Here is a 23256-nt window from a genome sequence, read left to right on the forward strand (position 1 = left end):
GAAAGCATTTGCATGATTATGAAACTCTAAACATAACGACACTGTACATGTTCATATATGACATATATATGTCATGGCAACTCCACCATGAGTGGCAAGGAAACAGCAAGGAAAAGTTAAACGGCAAGAAGCTGTTTACTTCACAAACAGATTTAGACGGAATTGATGGAAATCTTTTTAGAGATTGCCGGAGAGAAGCAGCACGAAGCGATACGGTCCAAAGACAACCAACATATCCTTTGAAGAGCTTGTGACTTTGATCAGGCTGACAAATCCTGCTTTAAAGTGAGACCGGGTGTCTATATGCCCTCAGGCTTTGTTGGGTGTAACGTTACGTCCCCAGAGTTGAGCTACATAAATATATTCTTATATATGTCAGGAAACTCAATTTCTGGCCACAGTTCAATTTTCAAACACTGACTGTCTGATCCGTCTGATACTGTCGACTGCTAATGGCCCCAGTCATCTGTTTTCCTCCAAGTATAACAACCCCATTCATAGAGGCCACCTGTTGGTAGATTTGTCAACTAAGCAGTGGTAAAGGGTGGGGTAGCACATCAAATCAATTCATCATCTGCTGCATGCAAATGCATTTGGAGTAAAATGTATTTCTGGCTTCTATATTTACTAGTTTATGGCAAATATATTATGAGGTGGTCATTATTTATGACTTATTATTCATACATTTATAGTGATTGAGTTAATATGTCGTTTATTATGAAAAATTATTGAATGAATGCGATTAAATCTTTAAGTATGCACATGTCAGTAAATGGATACATCATAACAAATGTTATGGAATAAAGTCAGTGATTGTCAGCGTTGTATAGTAAATGACACCCTCTCTCCTTACCCGTGACTTTTCCTCCAGTCGGGTCATCATGACGATGGTGTTGGATCTTTGCTCCCAAACCATCCTCCAGAAGTCGCTCAGTGTCTCTGGCAGTGGCCCCTGTGTGGCAATGTAGGCATTCTGCTTCCTATAGCCGTCGATGTAGTTGGAATTGATGTAGTCACTTCCTGGAACGGCTTTAACAACGACAAGAAGTAAGAACGTCACTGACACATTTCACAGTGTGGTTTATTTATTTTTTATCTGATACGCTTTCTCGGAAACAGAGATCAGATTAAAATCTGAATAATTTTCATCAAAACACATAAGTCACTTAAGATGCATGGTATTTTCCAATCTCTATATTATGACTGACATTCTGCACTGAAGCAAAAAGGGTACATGTGTTTAGTGGTTAAATGGGGGATTCCCAAAGCAGCAGCTGCAGGCATCCAAAATATCCTTGGTACTTGTGAAGGAGGTCTCGATCGATGGCAGCCTCTGTCAATGGCTGTCTGAGGGGTTGAGTGGATACACGAGATCTTACCGTCAACAGAGGTGAGCACCACTCTGGAGTGGTCATAGGCAATGACGTTTGCATAGCGATTCTTTGGCTTGTTGACCTCCATGTTGGAGTTCTCCCAGGTAAACTGCTGGCCTGGATCAACGGACTGTGAGAGAGGGCAGGAAAGACAAGAAACAGAAGACAGGGGGGGGGGGGGGGGGGGGGGAGAGAGTGGACAGATACACAAGGAGAAAGAAAGGAAAGAAAATAGAAGCACAAAATGAGGCTCTTGAGTGTTAAAGGGATAAAATGGAGCAAGACAGGAGGGTAAGGGAATAGGGCACAATTACCCTACTGTCTGCTGTCACCCATTCAACCGCAGTACACCGTGGACAGCAAAGCCTTTAAATGGAACATATACCTTCAAAGCCATAGTGGAGCGCTACAGGTGAGTGGTTTTATACTGTGAAGGAGATTGTGCAGACTCAAGCTATCAGTTGACAAAATACCATGTTGCTGGCTCCACTGCATCTGCTGGTGCTGCATTAATGGGTTGACAACTTAAATGCTAATGAAGCAGAAATATAAAGGCAGCTGTTTTGGTGATTTAAATCAGCAACAACAACAAAAAGCCCATCGTCCATGAATTGAGCCAACAGAGCAAACATATTCCTCCTATTTCTAAACCCAACATGATGAAAATGCTCCTTTTAGCTGGGGAATGAGTAAAAGTCATGCTGAAGCTTGCTGGCAACCACAACCACAACCACTCATCCTCTCCCTTTAGGATGGTCCTATTGAATTACCTAATACTGAGAAGTCACATGCATGACTGCTTACGGTAACCATGATTCTTCCCAGGCTCCCTCTTTCTGTCTTTTCTCATCTTCTATTTCTGCTGCCCTTCCCTATCTTGTATTTTTGTTTCACCCTCTCCCTTTCATCCTCTCTCTGTTTCTAACCCTTCCCTTCTTACGCCATTTGTCTCTCGGGCTAAGACGACAACAGACTGCATACATATTGATCTGGGAAGATATGTGACGGCCTCCCATCCCTTGGCTCGATAATGTCACAGAGTCTCGTTATTCCGAATCGATCCCCCCGAACCATGACCACTAATTCCCCAGACCTTTCGCCTCGCAAATCCAGCAGGAGTCGACACCTTCTTACACTTACTTAACATGGCTGTAGCGCTAATTTAATTATTAGGGGTTATCTAGTGTCAAAACATAACATCTCAAACCTAATAATAATAATTATTATTGGATAATGGATAAAATAAAGGGCACAAGATGAGGCCTGGAGAGTGTGGAGATTAGGATCCTGGGACATTAAGTGATGAGCAAGAGTTGTCCTGGTGTATAGAGTCCTAGGCTACACGTGTGGCAGGTGTGGTTTGCCTTATTATAACAATAAAGATACATGCCAATTCATTTGAAAATCTGGTACAGCAAATTGCTCTCCTACGGCAACAGTCAAAGTTTTTTTTCCAGAGAAAGCTATTCATGTGTTGTTTGCTTCTGAAAAAGATTTGAAAAATGTGGAGTGCTCATATGCAAGACGTCTTCCACAACAGCTCCAAATTGCTCAGTACTAAGAGTCATGTGGGTATAGGCCTATTGCTGCTGATGAGCTCAGCGCTGCCAATTTCTCTGTCCATGCACACCATTACGAAGAGAAAGATTTCAATTGCAGTCAAAACATGTCATATCCATTTGAGAGCTCAGTGAACTCAGCAGGCACACAAGACTGATGACAACTAGCAAACAAGTTCGGTAGAGATGGTAGAAAGAGGTGAGAAGCTAACGCCCAAAGTATTCCCGCTGACACACTGGAAATGCTTTCAAATGAACATAATGATGCCACGACGACTGCAGCGTAAAAATGCTTCCTGCGATAAGAAAAGACTGTCAGGGGGAGCTGCAGCATGCCTGATTGTCAAATTCTGCTCATTACCCAGTGTGCTCATTGCTTAGTGTCATGTGGACTGGCATTGGTGGTAAAGGAAGTGTCAGGCTGCCGAAAACATCAGGGAGGGAAAGTGGTGAAGCTTCTGCAAATTGTGTGCCTTGGGGTAAGGCGCAACGGGAGCAGTCGGCGAATGTGACTGTGACAAAGCGCCACGAGCTCTGCCACCGCGCCTTGGCTGGCACAGAGATGGTCGGCCATCTGCCGGGCCATGGAGGGGGTCTTCCCTGGCTTGGAATGACTGGTGCGGAGAGGAATTGGGGCCGGGCTGGTTGCCTGCAGTCATACAAGCCACTTCCCTGGCTTGATTCGTTTACACTAACTCAACAGGCCGGGAGGGTGATGCGCTGGAGAGGCACTGAGCGACATAGGAAAGCACTTCATATAGTGCAGATTTCTACTAAGGCCTCATTATCTCCCCAGTTAGCGGTTCATTTCATGGTAAATAAGATATATTTTTTTGTATGTATTTGTATCATATTATGTATGTGTTTTGTCGTGCATTACAATGGCTCCTGCTTACAGATTTCATACAGTTTCCACAAAAACCTGGCACTATAAGACTCGTGAGGGTAGGATGTATTACATGGTTGTTGTATTAGAATGCATCAGTTTCAGCTGTGAGTACTAAAATTGAGAAAAACTCATGTATGAAATGTGATTAAATTCAAGGATTCAACTTACTTATGCAGGACAAAACACACAAACATTGGGTGTTGATGTAAGCATCATATGGTTCTAAATGCTTTTGTTTGTCATGCAGCCAACGCCACTGGGTGAGTGGAATCATAGGTATATCAAATAGATGTTATTTCTCAGGAAACACTGGACAGGGCAGATAACAGTACGGTTAAACAGGTTTGGCCTTGTGGTGATGCTCGGGGAAAAGCCATGAGTTCACCAAAATCAGTTTAGTTGGGGACAGAGGAGATCACGTAACTTTTTAGGTAAAGTTAAAAAAAAGAAAGTAACCAAATGGATCCATCAATGTGAGGAATAGAGCTGATTAGTGAAGAAAAGATCGAACAATCAGAACAAATGAACAAAAGACGGCTCTTGTTTTTCTGTATTCGAGGATGCCTTCTCTCTTCATCTGGCCTTGCTTCATCCCCAAACCCACTATGTGCCACTTTAAATGCAAATTCTCTCCCTTTTTTCTGAGGAAGAACACTGGCAAGAGATAATCCCTCACCAAGTTGCATTGGGGAGACCGCCTCCAAAATAACATTCTTCGGAGAAAACATCAAGATGCACACAGATTGCTTAAGCAACTCTCCACCTGCTAGTTTTGTGACAAAGCATCTCGCAGCATTCAATGTAAGTGTTGGTTTCCTGGTGGGATTGGTAATAGAGTTGTAAAAATGACTGAAGAATGTCTGCGAAAGAAGTCGTCCATAATCCTTTTAGAATACATGCATAAGAGGCATAAACACAAAACTTCCTCCCAGACACGATAACAAAGAAGCACATTTACAAGTTTGACAGGGAGGGAAACACTGACACAGCATAAGTGCATGGCTTACCTCATACTCCTGGGAAAAGCGGAGGCCGTCGTTGGCCTTCAGTCGCTCTATGTGGTCAGCCATCTCAATGACTGGAATGGGTGGGTGCTCCCTCATTCCTGGGAGAGGAAGAGGAGGAAGAGGAAGAGGGGGGGAAAAAGAAAGAAAAGAGTGAGATCTTGCTGTTCCTACATCAAACATGCACATGGACTTAGACAAACACTGGTTGGACCACAGGGTGAGTGAGGCTGCCAGTGGGACCATGAGGTGGCTGTGTAACGGTGAGTAGAGTGCACTTTGTTCAACAATGCATGACGAGAGGGAGAGAGGAGAGAGAGAAGAGAGAGAGAGCACAAGTTAGAACAGGCTGGTGACATTTGGTGATATCGTCATGCTAAGTGAGGAGGACAGAGGTGGGGCTGGCACGGTGATGCACATGAGTGACTGGGTGAGCATGCTCCTGGAGGGAAGCAGGAGGCAGACATCGCTCTGACTCCACAACGCTCATTTGGTGGCAGAGGTGGGATCAGAGCAATAACCCACAAGTCTCTACAAAATCAGTTACACTGTCACTTCCCAGAGAAGGTGAAAAAAAACTGACTGGTCACCAGCCAAAACTCATTTCTTTGAAAATCTCTTTCCTTACAATAGACTATCTTTCGGCCCAGCCTGGAGCACTTGGGCTGGATTAATTTCAACCCCCCCCCCCCCGCCGCTCTCTAGATTTCTCATCGCAGAGTTATTGGATGATTTATTGCTAATCTACCGACACAAATTCCCCCTGAGCCTCTGAACTTGGCAAGGCTCTGTGCTTAAACGGATTGCTGGGAACTTCATGTGTTAGAAGTTAACTGTATGTGGCGCATGACGAGGCTCTAAACTTATACACGGAGCATCAGTAACCTTACATAGATCCTTTGTGGTCAAACTCTTTTAAAAAGGTATACATATTAACATTAGTGCCTTTGGCTGAATGCATCTGTAAGGTCATGGGTCATGTTTTCAGATGAATGACTACTACATGCTCATTTTTGCTTTAATGCTAATGGCTAGTAACTATGGCTACTGCACGAGATGAGACCTGACCAATTACACTAATTTAATACTATAGCACCGAGAGACCTACGAGGACATCAACATCGATGTGTACGTGTTTCTGCGTGTTCACCCAGGTCTTTTACAGCCACGTTGTTGGGTAAATGGAGAGTGAAGCCATAGTTAACGAGGCTAATGCAAAGCAAGAGTAACTGTCCGCACTGCTCAACTATCCATGAAACCATCTAGTCCTCTGTTTCCGCACCAAAATGGTGTTGTGGGAGGTTCACAGCCAAAGAGAGGACATCACTGCATCCTTGGAGCGCCAGAGGCTACAAGCTTGTGGGCTTGTGATGTCTGTCAGGATTGCAACGGGAGAATGGGATCAGGAACAAGTGAGAGAGGAAGAGAGACTGCATGTGTGGGAAATACACAGTAGGTGAGAGAGCAGACTAACTTGGAGTGTTGGGGCAGCGATGAGAGCTGGGACCTGTGGAGAGAGGAGAGTGAAGGAGGGAGGAAGAAGAACACTCAATCAATGGGGATGGCTCAGGATCAGACCAGGGCCAAACAGTATCTGCAAACGACCTTTCAAGCTGGTTGGAGTGTGCAAGCGGGTGGTGTTTGCTCTCTCAGGACAATTCAAGTAGTGTAGTTTAGGCTGTTAAACAGAAGTGCATACAAAGGCTGACTTTAAAACACTCTCCTGTGACCGTCAGTTTGAACTGCACCGCTGAGTACAAGGCACTATATGTTTAGGAAATATTCACTTTATTAGAACTTGTGTGTGCTTTCATTGTTTTGGCCATCATGTAGATGCAAAATCGACTGTGACCGCATTTTAATCATAAAAGTTGTGAGTGGTCAGACGATAGGTTGTAAACAAGTTTGGACAGATGACCTTAACCACTTTATTCGGAGGTAAACGAAAAGTGAGGGCACCCGAAATGTTGGTGGTATCCCCTCATTGCACATTAAAATACTCCTCTGTAAATATCTAGTGTGAATTGCACTACTCCGTAAATGGCACTACATGCTTTATCTGAGGTGTCAAACACAAGGGGTGTCAGTTTGGTAGTTGCAAATACTATCTGAACCAGGTCTGCTGAGGATAAACCAGGTCACTTTCTCATAGAACCGCGCGCCTGCTGCTGAAGTGCCAAAAGGTGCAGCCAAAGTCAGTCTAACAAACCGACATGCTGGAGACATGAGCTGCAATCGGCTAGACCACTTTACAACAATCAGAATCAGAGCAGGAATGTTCGCCTTCTGTGGGTGAATCAAAGCGAGAAAGAGCTAGAGGACAGAGGAAAGGACTGTTCAATATTCGCTCAGCTCAACCTTGGAGTCTCACACGTTTTCACAACGCTAGACTCAGCTAGCCATGGTGATTCTTGATAATCATCACTCTTGAAGCAAAACAGCGAGGTGGAAAGGGAGAGAAAGAAGGAGAGACATTTTGACGTAGAGAGTGAGAGAAAGAGAGCGAGAGAGAGATTACCCTACAGGGGGAAACGGAAGACAAAAGAGGAAAGAGGTGGAGTGGGAGGACAAGAGAACAGGGCTCATTCAGAGCGGCAGCGCTGCTTAATTCCTCTGCAGGGGTTCAAAGGGGCTGTGTGTGTGTGTGTGTGTGTATCTGTGTGTACGGCAAATGGGATCTTTAATAACCCGTGAGAAGGGATACACGCACACACACACACACAGAAAACACACAGAAATCAGCAGAAGCGCGCGTGCACCGGGGTTGACATTTTCTCTCAGCTCCATTGTTCCCTCCGCCTGGCTCACCTTGACATCAGAGGCAGCAGGACTCATTACCAGCTAGGGGGAATGAAAGGAGCTCATGGAGGGAGGAGGAGCGAGGACCGGGGGAGGAAGGAGGAGATCAGGAAGAAAAAGGAAGAAGGCTGGCACCCTGACACCTCCCCCCCTACCTCCCCACTGCACGTGGATGGAATGTGAATTCACTCGGCCTGACTCCATCCAGAGATACGATGGTGAACATGATTTGTTTATTTTCTCTTACCAACCATTTTTTTGAGAACTGGTCTGATTTAAAGCCTGAGGATAAATAATAAAATAAGCAAGACGCAGGAATTTCATGAGGCAACATCTGCCACGAAGCCCTAATAAACAAGGGATCCATCAAAAGAACAGGAAGGCAGGCGTTCATTGCAGGAGTAGATTGCTTTTGGAAAGGCTGAGTTTAGTTGAAACAAAGAAAAATCATTCCAAAATGCAATTCCCACCATTTGAGAAAAAAAACTTGAAAATACATATATTAGGAAACAATAGTAAAGGTATGAATCCCTTTAGATATTTTCTGTCAGCGTAGAAGATTGGATCATCTGATGAATTTCAGGGAGGATTTTCATTTTGGAATGAAGCCTTTTCAAATCGTCAATCACAAAAGGCAGAATACATTTTTTATAATGTTTTGTGAAAGAGACATGGACCGAACCTGCACACCTGATTAAAATGCACACACTGTACTACTGTACAGACATTCACACAGTATATAACAAATATAATAAAACAGCAAACTTTTCAAACTTACCAAAGTTTCTGACTAATAAATAGCGTTCATGTCAAGATCCAAGTCGTAATTACGATGAATACGACATTATGCTAATTTCACAGTATTCAATTCCTCACACAACTAACAAGTTGTCAACATCTACCACCCATCCCATACGACATGCACCCAGATGTTCATTTCAGGGCAGTTGTTTATTACCTGGGGTCTGGCAGTTGAGTCTTCTCATCTCCACGGGGTCAGAGGAGTTGGCCAGCAGGGAGTCTTTCACCCCACCAGAGTGGTCATCTTTGGGTAGGGGCGATGCCCGCTTCCTGAGGTGGCAAAAACAGACAATTTGGTGTCAACCACATCATACCTACATGCTTAATACAGGAGATGTAACTTAGCCGACAATTGTTAAAACTAACTGCAAGTGGAAATGACAAGATGATAAAAAATATATGTTTAAAAACAAAGGACTGAAGGACATACGTATAGTTTCACTGTGTTGCACACTTGATGAGGTTAATGGCATAGTTAGTGGTTCTTGAAAGTAGTTCGGAGGACCAGTAATTCAAGAGACACTAGGTAGGTACCAGGGCATTACCCCCATTAGTTTGCCAACTGGATTTTAATGTGTTTGAAGAAATGCCATTATTTTCCTGGAGTGGGCTAGGTTGGGTTTGTTTGCTGCTGGATATGTGACAGCTGCTGTGTGGGAATGTGGACATGAGCTTGTGTTTGAGTGTAGCAAAGATTTAAATGTGTGATTTGTGCTGCTGTGTGTGTGTGTGTGCTAACAACACATTGTGTTTACTGGCTTTCCAGATTGAGAGAAAAACAGGCGGATGCTGTAATTAGCTCATCAGCTGGGTGGCACAACACTGGGTAATTAGACCAGTTCTGCAGCACCTGCACTGCCAGGCCTAGCCTAGCTGAGTCTAGCATAGCGCAGAACAGAACAGCGCAGCTCGCACTGGCTCGGCTCAGTCGACCGTGGCTTTGTCCATCAGGCGGAGAGAGGAACAGAAAACGCAGCCTGCCTGTATTCTAATGTTCAGACAGCCAGCATCTGTTGACATACACACACAGACAGGCACACAGGTGTATGTTTTCCCACCTCTCTCACTTTCACAACTACACACACTCACACAGATACAGCTGCAGAGTCACAAGCCTTCTGACTGCAAATGGAAATGGCCGGAAAGAAGCATCAGGGCGCCCTGTGGAAATTTCACATCTCATTGCACTCCATTTGTAAGTGGGGAGCACGGGTTTTAGGCAGGAGCAGGGCCTTCTGTTGAAGTCATGCGTGGAGGGAATACATAAAGCTGGTGGTGCACACACAGTCTTAACCCGGTCCACCTCAGCCGCTGGGCCTTGGGCCTCACCGCCACCTGTTATCTTATGCTGCGGGGGCTTAAGCTAATGCTAGCAGCGTGACGGCTAATCTATGACAAGCATCTTTTCCTCTCCAGCCGAGAGCTGAGCCAGACCGTATCCGGTTTTCCCAGACATCGCTGCTGGTGCTGGGCTGGACTAGGGGGAGGGGTGGAAGAGTTGGGCATCTGCAAATCTGTTCTCCATATCCCTCATCGCTCCCTCTGACCTCTGAATCAGATGCCAATCTACATCACACTTTGGTGCTGGGCTAAAGTAAACATGGCAGCAATCTCAATGGGGTTATTCATCTTAGACTAAAAGTGAGAGTTAAGACGTGTGAGAATGTAAGTACATGCACACGTATACACACAGAGCGAGTGTGTGTGCTGTACAGGGTGCGCTTAATGAGGGTAGAACAGGGCCCTTTGTTAAGACTCCTGCCACGAGGAAGCTGGGAGAGGGGGGGAGGGAAAGGGCTAAAAGTGGAGGAGTGAGTCTCGGTGGAAAATGTCAGCTCAAAAGATTGCAGAACATTTCCTTTTCAGCAGTTTCCCCATCTGGCATTTCCTTCACAATGGCCCATTCAGCAGCAGGTGATGCCTTGGCATATTCAGATGAGGCCACTCCTGACGGGGCGCGCTGACACTGGCTGGATAATGAAACACAGCACGGAGACAAACCAGGGCAGACAGGATGATCTGAGGGGGATCACTGGCACTAGATGTGGAGCATGCACCGGTACACGGACGTGACCTGGGGGTTCCTTTAACCCCAGTTATAAAGGGCTGCAGAGTCAGCTGCTTCTCATGTCTTGTAAAACTGAACAAATCAGATTAAATATGTTTCCTTTTATTTCTTTTTGAGGGGATGCTTTTGTGCAAAGCCAGAGCTGAGAGGAAGCTGACCCGACAACCCCTAAAGAGCTGATGAATACCACCAATGTGACAACACAAATGAAAGGGACTTGGGTGGTGAAATATGAGGTTGTGTCTGCTTGAACAGTGACAGTACCCACCTTTCCTGTTTGCTGCTTTCACATAGAGCAAAAAGAGAGAGGGGCATATTAATAGGTGATTGTTATCAATATGGACCTTACTTCTTCTAAATCTCCACTATTTTCTGTGAGCTAAAACCAGTTCTTCCAAAAATGTACAAGACATCTTGAGAGCGCAGCGTAAAAAGTTATCTTAACACTCGCTGGAGACTTTTGAGAATAACCTCATCATTGTTCACTGCTCGTATTGGTCTTGGCGAATATGCAGGTAGCAATAACAACCCGAGCTAGAGTGTGATTATTCCTTTGCACATTTACTGCCAGTCCACAGTGAAAAGGGCACACCTCCCCACAGTCCCTCCTGTCGATTTGTGTCGATATGGAGAAAGAGCTTCCAGACAGAGGACGTGCTACTTAGCAGCGAGCTGTCTCAAGGCCTATTATTAACCAGTCTGGCAGAGATGGAGGCCACACGGCAGTCTGCAAGGCAGTGGATGGCAGGTTGGAGAATAGGTACTGTATGATGTGGAATTGAGAATTTGTAATGGAACCATCAGGAGAAGATAGGGAGGCTGGACTCAATCAGTCAAACAATTAATTCCCATTTGGATGGTACTTTTAGGGTGTCCAAACCACATTGTCGTTCCTATTGTCTCCTCTGTTGTTTAATACTAAACATCTCAAAGACTAGGGGTGAAAAAGACTAATTTATAATGCTGCAACAATTAGTTTATATTTATTCAATCAACAGAAAATTACTCAGCAACTATTTATTTTATCAATTCATAATTGTTAAAGGAAAAATGTCAAAAATTGTGAGGTTCCAGGTTCTCGAAAGTGTGAATTTGTTGGTTTTCTTGGCCCTTGCATTGTGGTAAAACGTTTGCTATTTGACAAAAGTAGACATTTGATGTAATCACCTTGCGCTCTAGGATACTGAGACGGACATTTTTCACGGTTTTCTAATGTTTTAAATAAAAAAATAAAAAAGAATTGTCAGATTTATCGAACCAAAAAAGAATCGTAGGATGCAGCCATATTTGTTTTTGTTATTGACTTATCTGTCATCTGTTTGATAAAACCCCAACATATTCAATTTGTAGAGTTATAAAAAATAGAAAGGTAGCCAATCCCCCCAGTTCAGTAGTAGTTGAAGTTTGGCTGCATGCTTTTATTTGATAAATAAAACTAATGAACAAATCGTTTCAGCTCTGATTCAATCATTATCCATTCATCCGTACCTGCCAGCACCTTATTGCCCTGCGTGTATCCACGGAGTGCTGCACAGTGGCAGCTGAAGGGCTTTTAAGAGATATTGACTGAGCTTTTAGTTAAGCCCTCTGTTGCCTTCTGTTTCTTATTTGAAATGACCAATGATGTTGGCCAAAACACATTTCTCACTCCTAACTAAGGGCTTTTGACAGCCAAGCTGTGCTTTTCATTAGGGAGGCAATGTCAGCTGCCATTTCAACTGACACTTCACATGGTGCTATTAAAAAAGACCAACTGGGCCAACAGCTTTTGGGGAGAAATGAGGATTTTCTGAAAGACAAATCAATCCGCCTTTGCTTCCTATCCCGTCACACTGTATATTATGGTAAGGAAATTGAATGTTGCAGTTTGGTGTGTGTGAGCAGCATGGTGCAAGTGGCAGAGGGGAGTATGTCTCATTACCATTCCTGATGCAACCAATGGAAACCTACAACCACAAGTGTCACTGCAGTACAACCTGACACAAACACAGTGGAGAATGTCTGAGAGCAGCCTCTTACTTCTTAAAGAGCAGGATGGCGATGACGATGATGATGATGATGACCACAGCCAGCACTGGGCCCATAACCCACAACATTTCGGGTTGCTCCATCCCCTGAGGCAAAGTTGTTGAGACCTGGATCGGGTCCGAGTAGGGACTGGCTGAAAATGTCATCTGTAAGGGAAAAGAAAGTGCAGGAGCATGAGAGCCAAGTCACTTCAGAGCTATAAGATGCATGCATGGTTTTCTCTTCCTATCTAAATGGAAGGGGGTTAAGACTTCCTTAAAAGCCAAAAACAGTCCACACATCGCAGGAAAATGAGATGAAATTGAAAGAACAACCATGTTAGCATGGTGTCAAGGTAAATTCTATGTTAGAGTTTTTAATTATAGAGGAACCACAGGAAGTCTGGGATGATATGTACACAGTTGGTCTCAAAATACTTTTGAATAGTTTTTTTTCTTGGCTTTTTTTAGTTGGCTTTTAAAAAGTATACTAGCTAGGTGAAGAACTGCGGGTGTTTATTATTACATAGAAACCTCCAACATACAGACTCAAGGTAAGAATTATTGTTTTTTTCATGAAGATGCTTACATTACAAAAGGATAGAGGTTATACATTTCCCTTTCATACATTTGAGAAGTGGCAAACAATTGGCAGACAATGATAGACGAGCTAACAAGCAGCCTCTTATATTCTTAAATTAAGAAAACAATAAGAGAAATCATCAAAAAAGGGAAATAATGTAACAATGTTGCAAACTATGAAACATATAAATATATATAGCATTTACTTTGATAAGAAAGGGAATCACAATGTCTGACTGCAGATTTCTTTGTTTCGGACACCCTCAGAACCAAGTTATTTCATGCTTGAAATAGGTTTAAAAAAATAAATACATAAAGCAATCGACCTAACTCAAAAAACACTCTCCCAAAAACAATAACCATCTTGGCTAATGAAGTGTTGCTTCTATTAAAGCATTGCATAACGTTGGAGAGGATGACAGAGCAAGTGCGAGACAGGAGAGTGAGAGACGCAGAGACAAAAAGGTGGGGATGAGTGTGTATGTCCCCTGGCCGCTGAGATAAATGGGGGCACAGGAGAGGACTCATCTCTTCTTCATTAGTGTTCACACCGTGACGGAAGAGGAGGAGGGGGAGGAGGTGACGGTGAGGGTGCGTTTCCACCTTGGTTGTAAATGAGACATATCCATGCTCCTTCGTCTTCAAATGAAGGAGGGAAGGGATGGGTGGAGGTGTGTGTGAGTCTGCCTCTGAGGAGTGGGTGCATGGTGACCCAGCATGGTGTTTAAAAAAGGTGTCTAAAAGAGGAGGGAGGGCAACTGCACGAGAGCACGGTGACAGATGAGAAAGAGAAAGAGGGAGGAGCGAGGCATCTGTCATTAGCGCTCAGCGTGCTTCCTATTGAATGACGATGGGAGATGCAGGTCCTGGAGGGGGGGAGGAGGGCATGGGTGACAGATCGCAGCCCTTGAAAGGAATTGGGCTCCCAGCATGCAGAAGGAGTGGCGGGGCGGCAGGCAGCAGTAATCCGGATCATTAGCCGCACAGCAGCCAGCTCTTTGGCGCCCAGGCAGATATTAATTGGAAAGATAAGCAGAGATGAGCTCCAAGAGTCCTGCTTTCTGTCATATAGTTCTGTTATCTCTCATACTCTTGGGCAACTGCCGGAAAAATGTACAGTATGGGTGTATGAGTGTTACAGCGTGTCTCAGTCGTGTGCGTGCAAACCAGCGTGCTCCGATATTAGGCACAGGCTCAAGATAACTAATAAGTAGAAAAGTAAAAAGATTTGCATTTTTACATTACAGCAGCCATGTTTTTCATTTGTCTTTGTCTTCATTCACACAGATAGCCACACCAGGCACATGAGCCCGGTTCTCTCCTGTTCTGTGTGCCTTTGGGTGGAACCTATTATCTACAAACAATGAGAAACGGCACAGCAGCGGGACACCGCTGATGTGACGACGCCACAAGGCTTCCTGTTCCTTCGGGAGGGCCCAAAAAAAAGGCTGTAGGATGTGGCCCTGCAGGGAATCCTGGGAAAAAAACTTTTTTTCCCCCGTAGTGTAACAAATGATTGCAGCTGTGCTTTCAGTGAAGGATAAGGGAGGAAGAGCGAGAGGAGAGGGATGAACAAAAAGAGAGGGCTTTTTGTCTGTTGGTCACGGCGAAGTACTGGGATCATCCATTTGACCGGCCCTAATATCTGATAAAAGCTCAGTCACGCAGCTCCTAATGCCTCGCAGAGTGCTATCACAATGGAGCGATGGTGCAGTGAAGGAATGTGTGAGCCTGAAAGTGAGTGAGTCAGAGACAGTGAGAGACATAAAAGCAACTGAATGTGTATGTGCCTTACCACTCTGAGTCAGTGAATATGTACGTGTACAGAACGGACATGGCTGTGTATGTGAGAGGTAGGGTCTGCTCCATGTACATAAAGTACCAACGAATGTAATATTCAGGTGGCAGGCTTTGCCTTTTTAACCTAAGCCGACAAACACTTTAATCGATTAAAAGTCTCAACTGTAGCTAATTAACTCCAATTACATTAGACATTTGCGTTACGGCCAAAGGGACGATTTTTGTCTTTTGTCTGCTTAAGCTGGGTGTCTGTACACAGCTGAAGATAGGCAGACATAGAAACGCCCTCTCACATGCTGCTCAGATCTCATTTTCAGGTTGTGACGGTAATCAATCTGTCACTCAAATCTAAAGCTCTGTCAGATCTCTATTGATCTTTAAAGTTATGTATAACTAAAGCTGCTTTAATATGTTGAGAACCAAACCTAAATAGATTTCATGATCAAATTCAGAAAGTGAATAAGATATTAAATTCAGATTTAACATTTTATTAAACCCTGTCCCTACCGAGAAGAGACACATGAGTGTGAATGACTGTGATTGGTAACACTGCAGATAAGTATTATTACTGCATTGCAGATACTGTACACAGTATACAACTGTAAGCACTATGAGTGAATGAATGTATTTGCTTGTGACGGTACACACGGTGTGCATCCACCAGTGAGAGAAAGAGAAAGTGTTTGATTGCATGCAAAGACTGTCAACAAATGTGAGTAAAAGTGTGTGTGTGTGTGAGAGCATTCATGAGTTTTTCTGAGCCTTTTTTTCAAGATCCTCTGAGCCTCCACGAGTGTGTGTGTTTGTCAAGGTAGCATCCGCTGAGAGAGTGTATGTATGATTGGAAGTGTTTGTCAGAGACAGAGTAAGAGAACCGAGAGAGATGGAGGGAGAGAGAGAGAGAAGAGGGTGATGAGAGAGAGAGAGAGAGGGAGAGAGAGGGTGATGAGAGATGGTAGAGAGCGAGGAGACAGAGAGGGAGAGAGAGGGAGAGGGTGATGAGAGATGGTAGAGAGCGAGGAGACAGAGAGGGAGAGAGAGGGAGAGGGTGATGAGAGATGGTAGAGAGCGAGGAGACAGAGCGAGAGAGAGACTGAGGCAGAGGTGTTATGTAGGAGCAGTATATCGAGTCAGCTATCTGGCCCGTGGGCTGCACAGCTTCCCCAGTCAGGCGCTGCTCCACCATCCCCCGAGCGCAGCACAGGCACATTTATTCCAACTCGTCGTTGACCCCGCAAGCTCCATATCTCTCCAAAAGTGGCTTAAATAAGCCGCAGGGTTGAGCACCAGACAAACAAAACAAACATGCAAAGACACCATTATGTATCTGCTGCTCTCTCCGACTCCCCAGGGAGGCCTGAGGAACCCACACTCTCCACACTGTTGCATGACACAGGGAACGACAGCAAGATGGGGCAGAAGGAGGGCAAGAGACGGAAACAAAAAAAATGGAGGCACAAAAAGTGAGAGGAAAAGAGTAGGCGTGAGTATGCCTTTATCTATAAGGAACAGAAATGTGGCTGCAGGGCCTAGCCCACCCTGTACGATGACCCTCCTCCTTCGTTCTGTAGTTCTCCTTTCATACTTTTTTTTCTCCTCCACTCCATCTTCCCTCACATGCCCTCTTTCCCCATTCAGCATCAGAAAGCGCACTTCTCCCTCTCTAGCTGAATACCAAACATCCAGATATCTAGAGGCATCGCTTGAGGGAGACGCCTCGAGGAGCGTCGGTGACATGGCACCGTTGAACAGAGAATCCCATCGATGTTGTCTGCATTCCTACTACACTTGGAGAAAACTTGGGTTTGAATGCTTGGGTGCATATACTTTCTGCTAGAATCTTGTTTTCATAATTCTTCCTTGATATTGTTTGTCAAAGCTTTCTACATTTTGAAAGAAGCCAGTGTTCCATGTTAAGGGTGTTTTGAGCCCAGAGCACCAACAGAATTAGTGCTACAAAGCCAATTATTGTTGAGTGAGTAGAATATAAATGCCTGAGTAACACTGCAAACAGAAAACTGTGGTAAACACATTTGAACACTCTTGAACATTCTTTCTACGCTATAAGCTCACCTCTTGCTTATCAAAAAACGAGCACACATTAGCACAACCTCCTCCTGTGCCACCAGTTCACTTTCTTCACAGGCTGGACGGGACCACAAGACAAAAATGTTGCTTTCCTCTTTTCCTCTCTCCAACACCACCCCTCCCCTCTGTCTCCCATCAGACAATATTTAATGCTACCTCCCTCCCTCACTCTCTTCTTGCATTAAATGATACTGTTTATACACACCCAGCATCTATCATCCCATTTCACACTTCCCCCGGCTTGTTTATCTGCCTTGGGTGCTGGGGAGACATGAAGGCACACTCTCTTCTTCTTTCCCTCTCTCATCCCCCTTTGCCTTCCTTCCTTCTCTTCTTCCCTCCAACCACTGCTGGCTGCTCGTGGCCATTGATATACGAGGGCTTATTAAGCCCTGGCGGTCCTGTTTGATCTACGCTGAGGGAGTTTGGGTGGCGGCGAGGAAGTGTAGTAAAGACACAAGTCATTTACTTCAGTACTTGTTGTCTTATTCTCCTGGGTCTGGTGAAGATCCTGCTTGAGGCAGCTTCTGCCAACTGCTCGATCTCGCTGCGCGCTTTACCTTCTGTAGCCGTTTGTGTTTGGTAATAAACGTTTGCAAGTGCCGCATTGGGGGTGACAAAAACAAACACTGCTGTGGTATCTGAGTCTCCCAAAGAATGCGGTTAGGGGATTTGTGCGGCGATCAATGACAGCCTGCCTTTTAGTCACCTCCTCAGAATTCAGAATGTTTTCATTCACACAAGAAACCAGGTTACAGGGAGGAATGAGGAAATCACGGTGTTCACATGCAGTGCAGTAATCTTGTTACTGTGAATCTTGTGTTTACTGTATTCAGCAGGTCAGTTATTGGATTTCATTCCTATCCCCTGCTGTATTTTTGAACGGCACCTTTTGAAGGAAATTGTGAGAGAATATGATGCTGCAGAGTCTGAAATAAGTTGTGCGCACGTCTGATTTTTTTACAAAGCAGAGTCTTCTGCTCAGCAGTGGATGTCAACATCTCGTAAATCTGACTATATATAATTATTTTGGGTGCACTGCAGCGAGTAACGATCGTTTCCTTAATCCCTTTCAGAGTGACAACGTCTTTGACTAGACTAAGTCTTAGTCATGCACATGTGCACATTAGAACCATGTAGGAGTTCAAACATGGTCGATAACAAGTGTTTTTAAAAGCAATGTAGCCCTGGAGTTCCTGTAGAACCTTTACCCCAGATAAGGGAAGCAAGGAATTCAGGTGTCTCATTTGCATGAAGTTTAAAGAACGAGATAATTGCAGAAAGGTGTCAATAACCAGGTTACTAAAGTGAAGGTAAGCACACTGATTGACTCACCGTGTGAGTGAAGCCTGATTAATGCAAGTGATTTAGTTTTAAGGTGGGAGGGTGCTACACAGTTTAAGGAGGGGGAGTACACTGAAAAAGACAAATCTCGAGCGCCGCTGATCCAAGCTGGTGTGTCTGGCAGGTGCAGTGAGAGTGTTGTGCAGCGATGGGGTTTAAGCATTTCCTTTGAAGTCAAGTGTATCATGGCTGCCCACTATAGCCCCCTTCGCACCTCCCTCCCCTTCTCAGAGCGAAAGAGTGGGGGATTAGTGTGTGTGTGTGTGTGTGTGTGTGGGGGGCTTTAGGGACATTTAAAGCAGTATTTCAAGGGAATCAGGCCTGCTGTAGAGACTCCCTAGGCCATGTGACCAGGCCTTCGTCTCCCTCTTAACTGCAGCCACAATAATCAATCTCCTCTGCTCTCTTCACGGTGAAGAAAGATAGGGAGAGGGAGAGAGACACAGAGAAGCACAAAAGAAAAAGAGCTGAGAGGGGAGAGAGAAGAGAAAGAAATAGGTGAAAAGTCTGGGATTTGGTTTCGGACATCACTCGCTCTCTCTCTCCCTCTGTGGTTGCCCGTGGCCCAGCTACTGAATATGCATGTCCCGTGAAGTGGAGGAGCCCAGAGCAATCGCAGACTCTCATCCTTCCTGCAGTGAAGTTTACCCCAGACCATCCCATGGAGAGCAGGGCCTCCGCGTTAGTGCTGTTTGACAACTGCATGGGGTCTGCACCTAAAAAGCCCTGAGTCTTGTATAAGCATTGTGAAGAGATCTGCGTGAGGCCCTGCTGGCTGCCGAAATGGCAAAGCTGGATCTCTGATGTCATTGTCGACTGATAAGGGAGTTATCAGGACAAACTGCAATGACTTTTAGAGGCGGCCGTATTAAAGGGTAAGTGGTAGTAAAAACAACAACAGTTTGGCTTGCCTCTGCCATTTTGGAAACGATTGAGGGGCAGCGTGGATAGAGTCAGCGGAAGGGTAATTAACTGAAATAGTTTGTACGAAAAACTAAAAGGTGACACATACAAAATATACAGCACAGGCTCAGGCAAAACTCAATTTCAAATCCCAGAGGGGCCTTTACTCAGAAATCAAAAAAACTACCATGAGTTATGCTGTCAGTCCTGTCAGGGAATGGAAATGTTAATGAATGCGTGCGTGTGTCTCTTACATAATTAGCAGTGGTGTCAGCTCCTTCGTATCTGAGCACAGCCACGACAAAGCAGAGGTACTCCTGCGAACTGGTCAGTGGCTTGTTGTAGAAGCCGTTGTACTGCTTCTCATCACCCACGGTGAAGGTGGTCGGCAGTGAGGCCAACTTGGCAGCAATGTACGGCTTGGAGGAATCCAGGTGACGTCGGCGCCTCAGGACAGGGCCTTCACTGGACTTGAGCAGCTGTGAGAACATAGAGAGCAAAGGTTAAGGTCATGTTTGGTAAACAAAGAGTCAAAGTGAGTAGGACCCTGACCTCTGATCTCCTTTATGAGAAAAAATAATTCGTAAAGGCACCAGCAAACTAACAAACATTCACAAACTATATATGCAGGTCTGGTTCTTAGTATGCTTCCAAATAAGAGATAATGAATCCACAAAGCTGAAATGACCTTTGCTCAGTGATACAACTTTACAAACAATGCAGCCAAGTTACGAAGTGAGCAATTAGCGCTTGCTCCAGCACACAATCTCAGCATGACTGCCAGCCTGCTTAATAAATGAGCAGGAGCACACAGCACTGCGCCATTGTGTTTTCAGCAGCATTTTGTTTTCTGTCAGTGATGTCTCATGTGCTCCTCCAGATGTAGCTTTATTAAATCATAATGTCGGAGGGAGGAGACAATGGCCTGCTTAATGTTTAATGACTCAGGGAGTCCCATCTCTCTCCCTCTCTTGGTCTCTTCTGCTATTTCTTCAGGGAGCTTGAACAATAGCGATCCAAACCAACGAGCCTCGCAGTTTACTTAAAAATGATGCTATTAATACTTAGGCATGTCATTTAGCTTCTATTCTCTTGGGGACAAGGAAGACCTTTATTCAATTGAATAATAAAGCAGTCATGAATCTTTATCCTCATTTGAATACCTTATGTAAAACTTTGTTTGGAGATGCCAAACTCCGACTATTAGGACTAGAGAGAAGAATGTGGAGGTACAGCAGGTATTCTTAATTACTGTTTTGAAATATGCTACTCGCTTAACATTTACTTTAATAGCTAAATAAGATTAACATTATTCTATTTATTTTGTGCACTTGGATTCAGCAGATGGGAACTGTCTGCAGACCTGGCGTCCAATCAGGACATTCCCCACCTGCCCGAGTGAGTCATTGTTTAAAATCTCTCTGCCCTGCCACCCCCCCTCCGTGAGCCCGGGAGGGTAGAGCCAATTAGCTACAACCAGTGTCTTCCTACCCAGTTGGAACGGGAGATGCTATTGGTGACCTGTGACCTGGCACATTAGCATATCAGCCACCGGCTGGCACTCACCTCGTCCAGGTCCATCTCGTCTGGATTCTTCCACCGCCGGGTTGACTGAGACACCGGCACCACCACTATGTAGTACCACCTGCCAAGGAAAATAAAGCTTGTGTAAAGAGAGACTGACTGAAGCAAATACACGCTGAGATCAAAGCGGGCCAAGCGCATTAATAACACAGTCAGAACATTTAGTAAGACATACTTTCACTGTGAGGCTTGCTGGGCGGAATTCAAAACTTGAGTGGTACACAAGCGGGTCCTACCAAGGTCGAACACCAGCAGATTGGCACTGCATTCTCCAATTAATGGCTAATCACTAAGAACATCTGCCATGTAGACTGGAACAAACACTATTCCAGTGAGACGAGCCTTCAGCTTATAGAGATCCCCGTAGGATTCCTTGGGTTAATAGGACCAGCTATGTGACAACTCGTGTGTTCTTTTATCATTAAAGAGACCAAAAATAGAAGGAGAAGAAAGACATCAGTACGACATTTAGGAGGTTAGGGTCAAACTAAGGAGTAAGGTAACTAGTGGAGGAATGTGCTTGTGGGTACACAATGTACAAGCATCTGTGTCTGCGTTTATTTATGTGCTGGCTCTCTCTTGCTGTTTCTCTCGTGTTCTCCCCCAGCCTCTCTTCTCTCAGCTCAAAGTTTTCCCCCCACTGCGGCATTCAACCACTTGTAAAATCAGCTGCTGCTGACAGGGAAAGCAGCTGCTTCTCTCCCCTTCTCTCCAGGCCTTCGACTCTGTGATTCAACAGTCAGTCAATTCTGGGAGTGGGAGAAGACATGTATAACAAGACTCCTCAACCCCCCCCCCCCCCTCTCTCACCTACACACACAGACCTCCACTCTCCCATACCCAATCGCTTGCGCTCTTTGCCTGTCAATCTGAGCTGGAGCTTGGCCAGCCCCGACAGCCCTGTAATCTTTTTACCAATCAACCCTGTGCACTCCCCTACTCTACAGATGTGTCTGTAAGTGTGTGTCTGAAGGAAAGGCTATACTCGTCGAGGTCAGGCACAATCCTGCTCTCAACAATTTGAGTCAAAAGATAATACAGCTCCACCCGATGTTAAAAGCCTCGATTATCATCAGCCGCTGTGTCACGAAGTCGGCTCAGATTAAAAGTTTAAGTTTTAAGTTTCAAAATAGGTTTAGTATTGATCAGATACAAGTGTGCCACTTGTGCTACTGTTGCTGAAGGTAAGGTTGTTCAGAGTTGCAATTGAATTGGCGCCCGAATGATAACAGCTACGTGTCCGTTTAGGGGCCCATCGTCACAAACAAGCCCCAAAATATTCACATTCCAAGTACAGATTCATGTGTTCATTTATTGTCTTGTTTTAGTAGTGTTTATACATTTTAACCTTTTATCAAATTAAATTGTAAATGCACTTTTTTATCAACGATCAACAATTAAATGATTCATGGATTTAACTGCTGCATGATTGTTGTTTAGCGCATTTGCACAAATGTAAATATCACTATGTTCTATTACTATTAACTGTCAATAATATATAGGTCCCTGAAAGGGGTTTACAAGACACTTAACTGGTCACTGTGGCAGCCAAGAATCAAACGAAAATGAAGCTACATGACCTACATAATTGTTTTATTCCTAGAGTCTCAGCTAGTCTGTGCGCACAGTTCCAAGTGTACTGACCTGACACGTGTGGTGGTCTGGACCTTGGGCAGGTTGATGGTCATCTTGCCACCCTGAACCTGATGTGTGCTGGGCTTAGTCTGGATCAGGTCTGGGGCAGTGCGGATGGACACCTGCTGCTGCAGACCTCCAGCAATGTTGCCCCTGCTTGTCAGCACAAAAGAGTAGTCTGTGTCTGGCTGCAGCTGCGCGATCAGCTTCCTCTTCAGGTTTCCCTGCACTTCCACGCTTTGCTGGTTGTACAAGATCTGTGAGCACACAAGGAAAAACTTGGAGTTATAGTTTAAGTAAACATTCAATTCACAAAATGTATATCCGCCAAACAAATGCAGTACTCTATTCTAACTATTCCAACTCCCTCCGCACACATGGACAAAAGCAGTATGGTCCTAAGGGAGGCACCCATCTCATCTGACACCTCATCTCATGTGCCCCAATGTCACACTTGCCCATTGGTGCATAACCAATAGTTTTTTACACTTCGAATTGTCTTCGCTCCATTACCGTGGGGGTGGGAATTGATATAATATAATTCTGACAGATTAATACGCCTCATAAATGAGCCTGAATCTGGCTTTTCAGATTTTTCAGTGCAAAGTCAATGCATCACACCCTGGTGAAAGTGTTAACAGCTGTGTCGTTGCAATACAATTATTTTACAATTATATGTAAAGTGTATGTTATACATTGTGTAAAAATTACAGTAATAAGTTTCCAATGAAACCATTGTTGTATTATATTTTGGTGTTTGAAAATTAGCGATTTTACAGTGATATATATATCATAGTTAATGAAGTTGTTTAAAAGTCATC

At 44.6% G+C, this 23256-nt stretch overlaps 1 protein-coding gene across 1 annotated transcript in view; it reads right to left on the reverse strand.

Moving 5' to 3' along the window:
* LOC142956686 (receptor-type tyrosine-protein phosphatase F) overlaps positions 1-23256 on the reverse strand; it is a 98123-nt gene that overhangs the window by 15387 nt on the left and 59480 nt on the right. Inside the window, exons 17-26 of the mRNA XM_076098402.1 lie at positions 22445-22692; positions 20783-20861; positions 19471-19695; positions 12513-12667; positions 10762-10773; positions 8583-8695; positions 6300-6332; positions 4829-4926; positions 1380-1503; positions 854-1029 (exon numbers count right to left, since the gene is read on the reverse strand). Coding sequence (XP_075954517.1) covers positions 854-1029; positions 1380-1503; positions 4829-4926; positions 6300-6332; positions 8583-8695; positions 10762-10773; positions 12513-12667; positions 19471-19695; positions 20783-20861; positions 22445-22692 — 1263 coding nt within the window. The remainder of the gene's footprint in view (positions 1-853; positions 1030-1379; positions 1504-4828; positions 4927-6299; positions 6333-8582; positions 8696-10761; positions 10774-12512; positions 12668-19470; positions 19696-20782; positions 20862-22444; positions 22693-23256) is intronic.

The sequence above is a fragment of the Anarhichas minor genome, unplaced genomic scaffold (assembly GCF_050575085.1).
Source record: "Anarhichas minor isolate MPS153535 unplaced genomic scaffold, ASM5057508v1 ptg000024l, whole genome shotgun sequence".
In the NCBI taxonomy this organism is placed as follows: domain Eukaryota; kingdom Metazoa; phylum Chordata; class Actinopteri; order Perciformes; family Anarhichadidae; genus Anarhichas; species Anarhichas minor.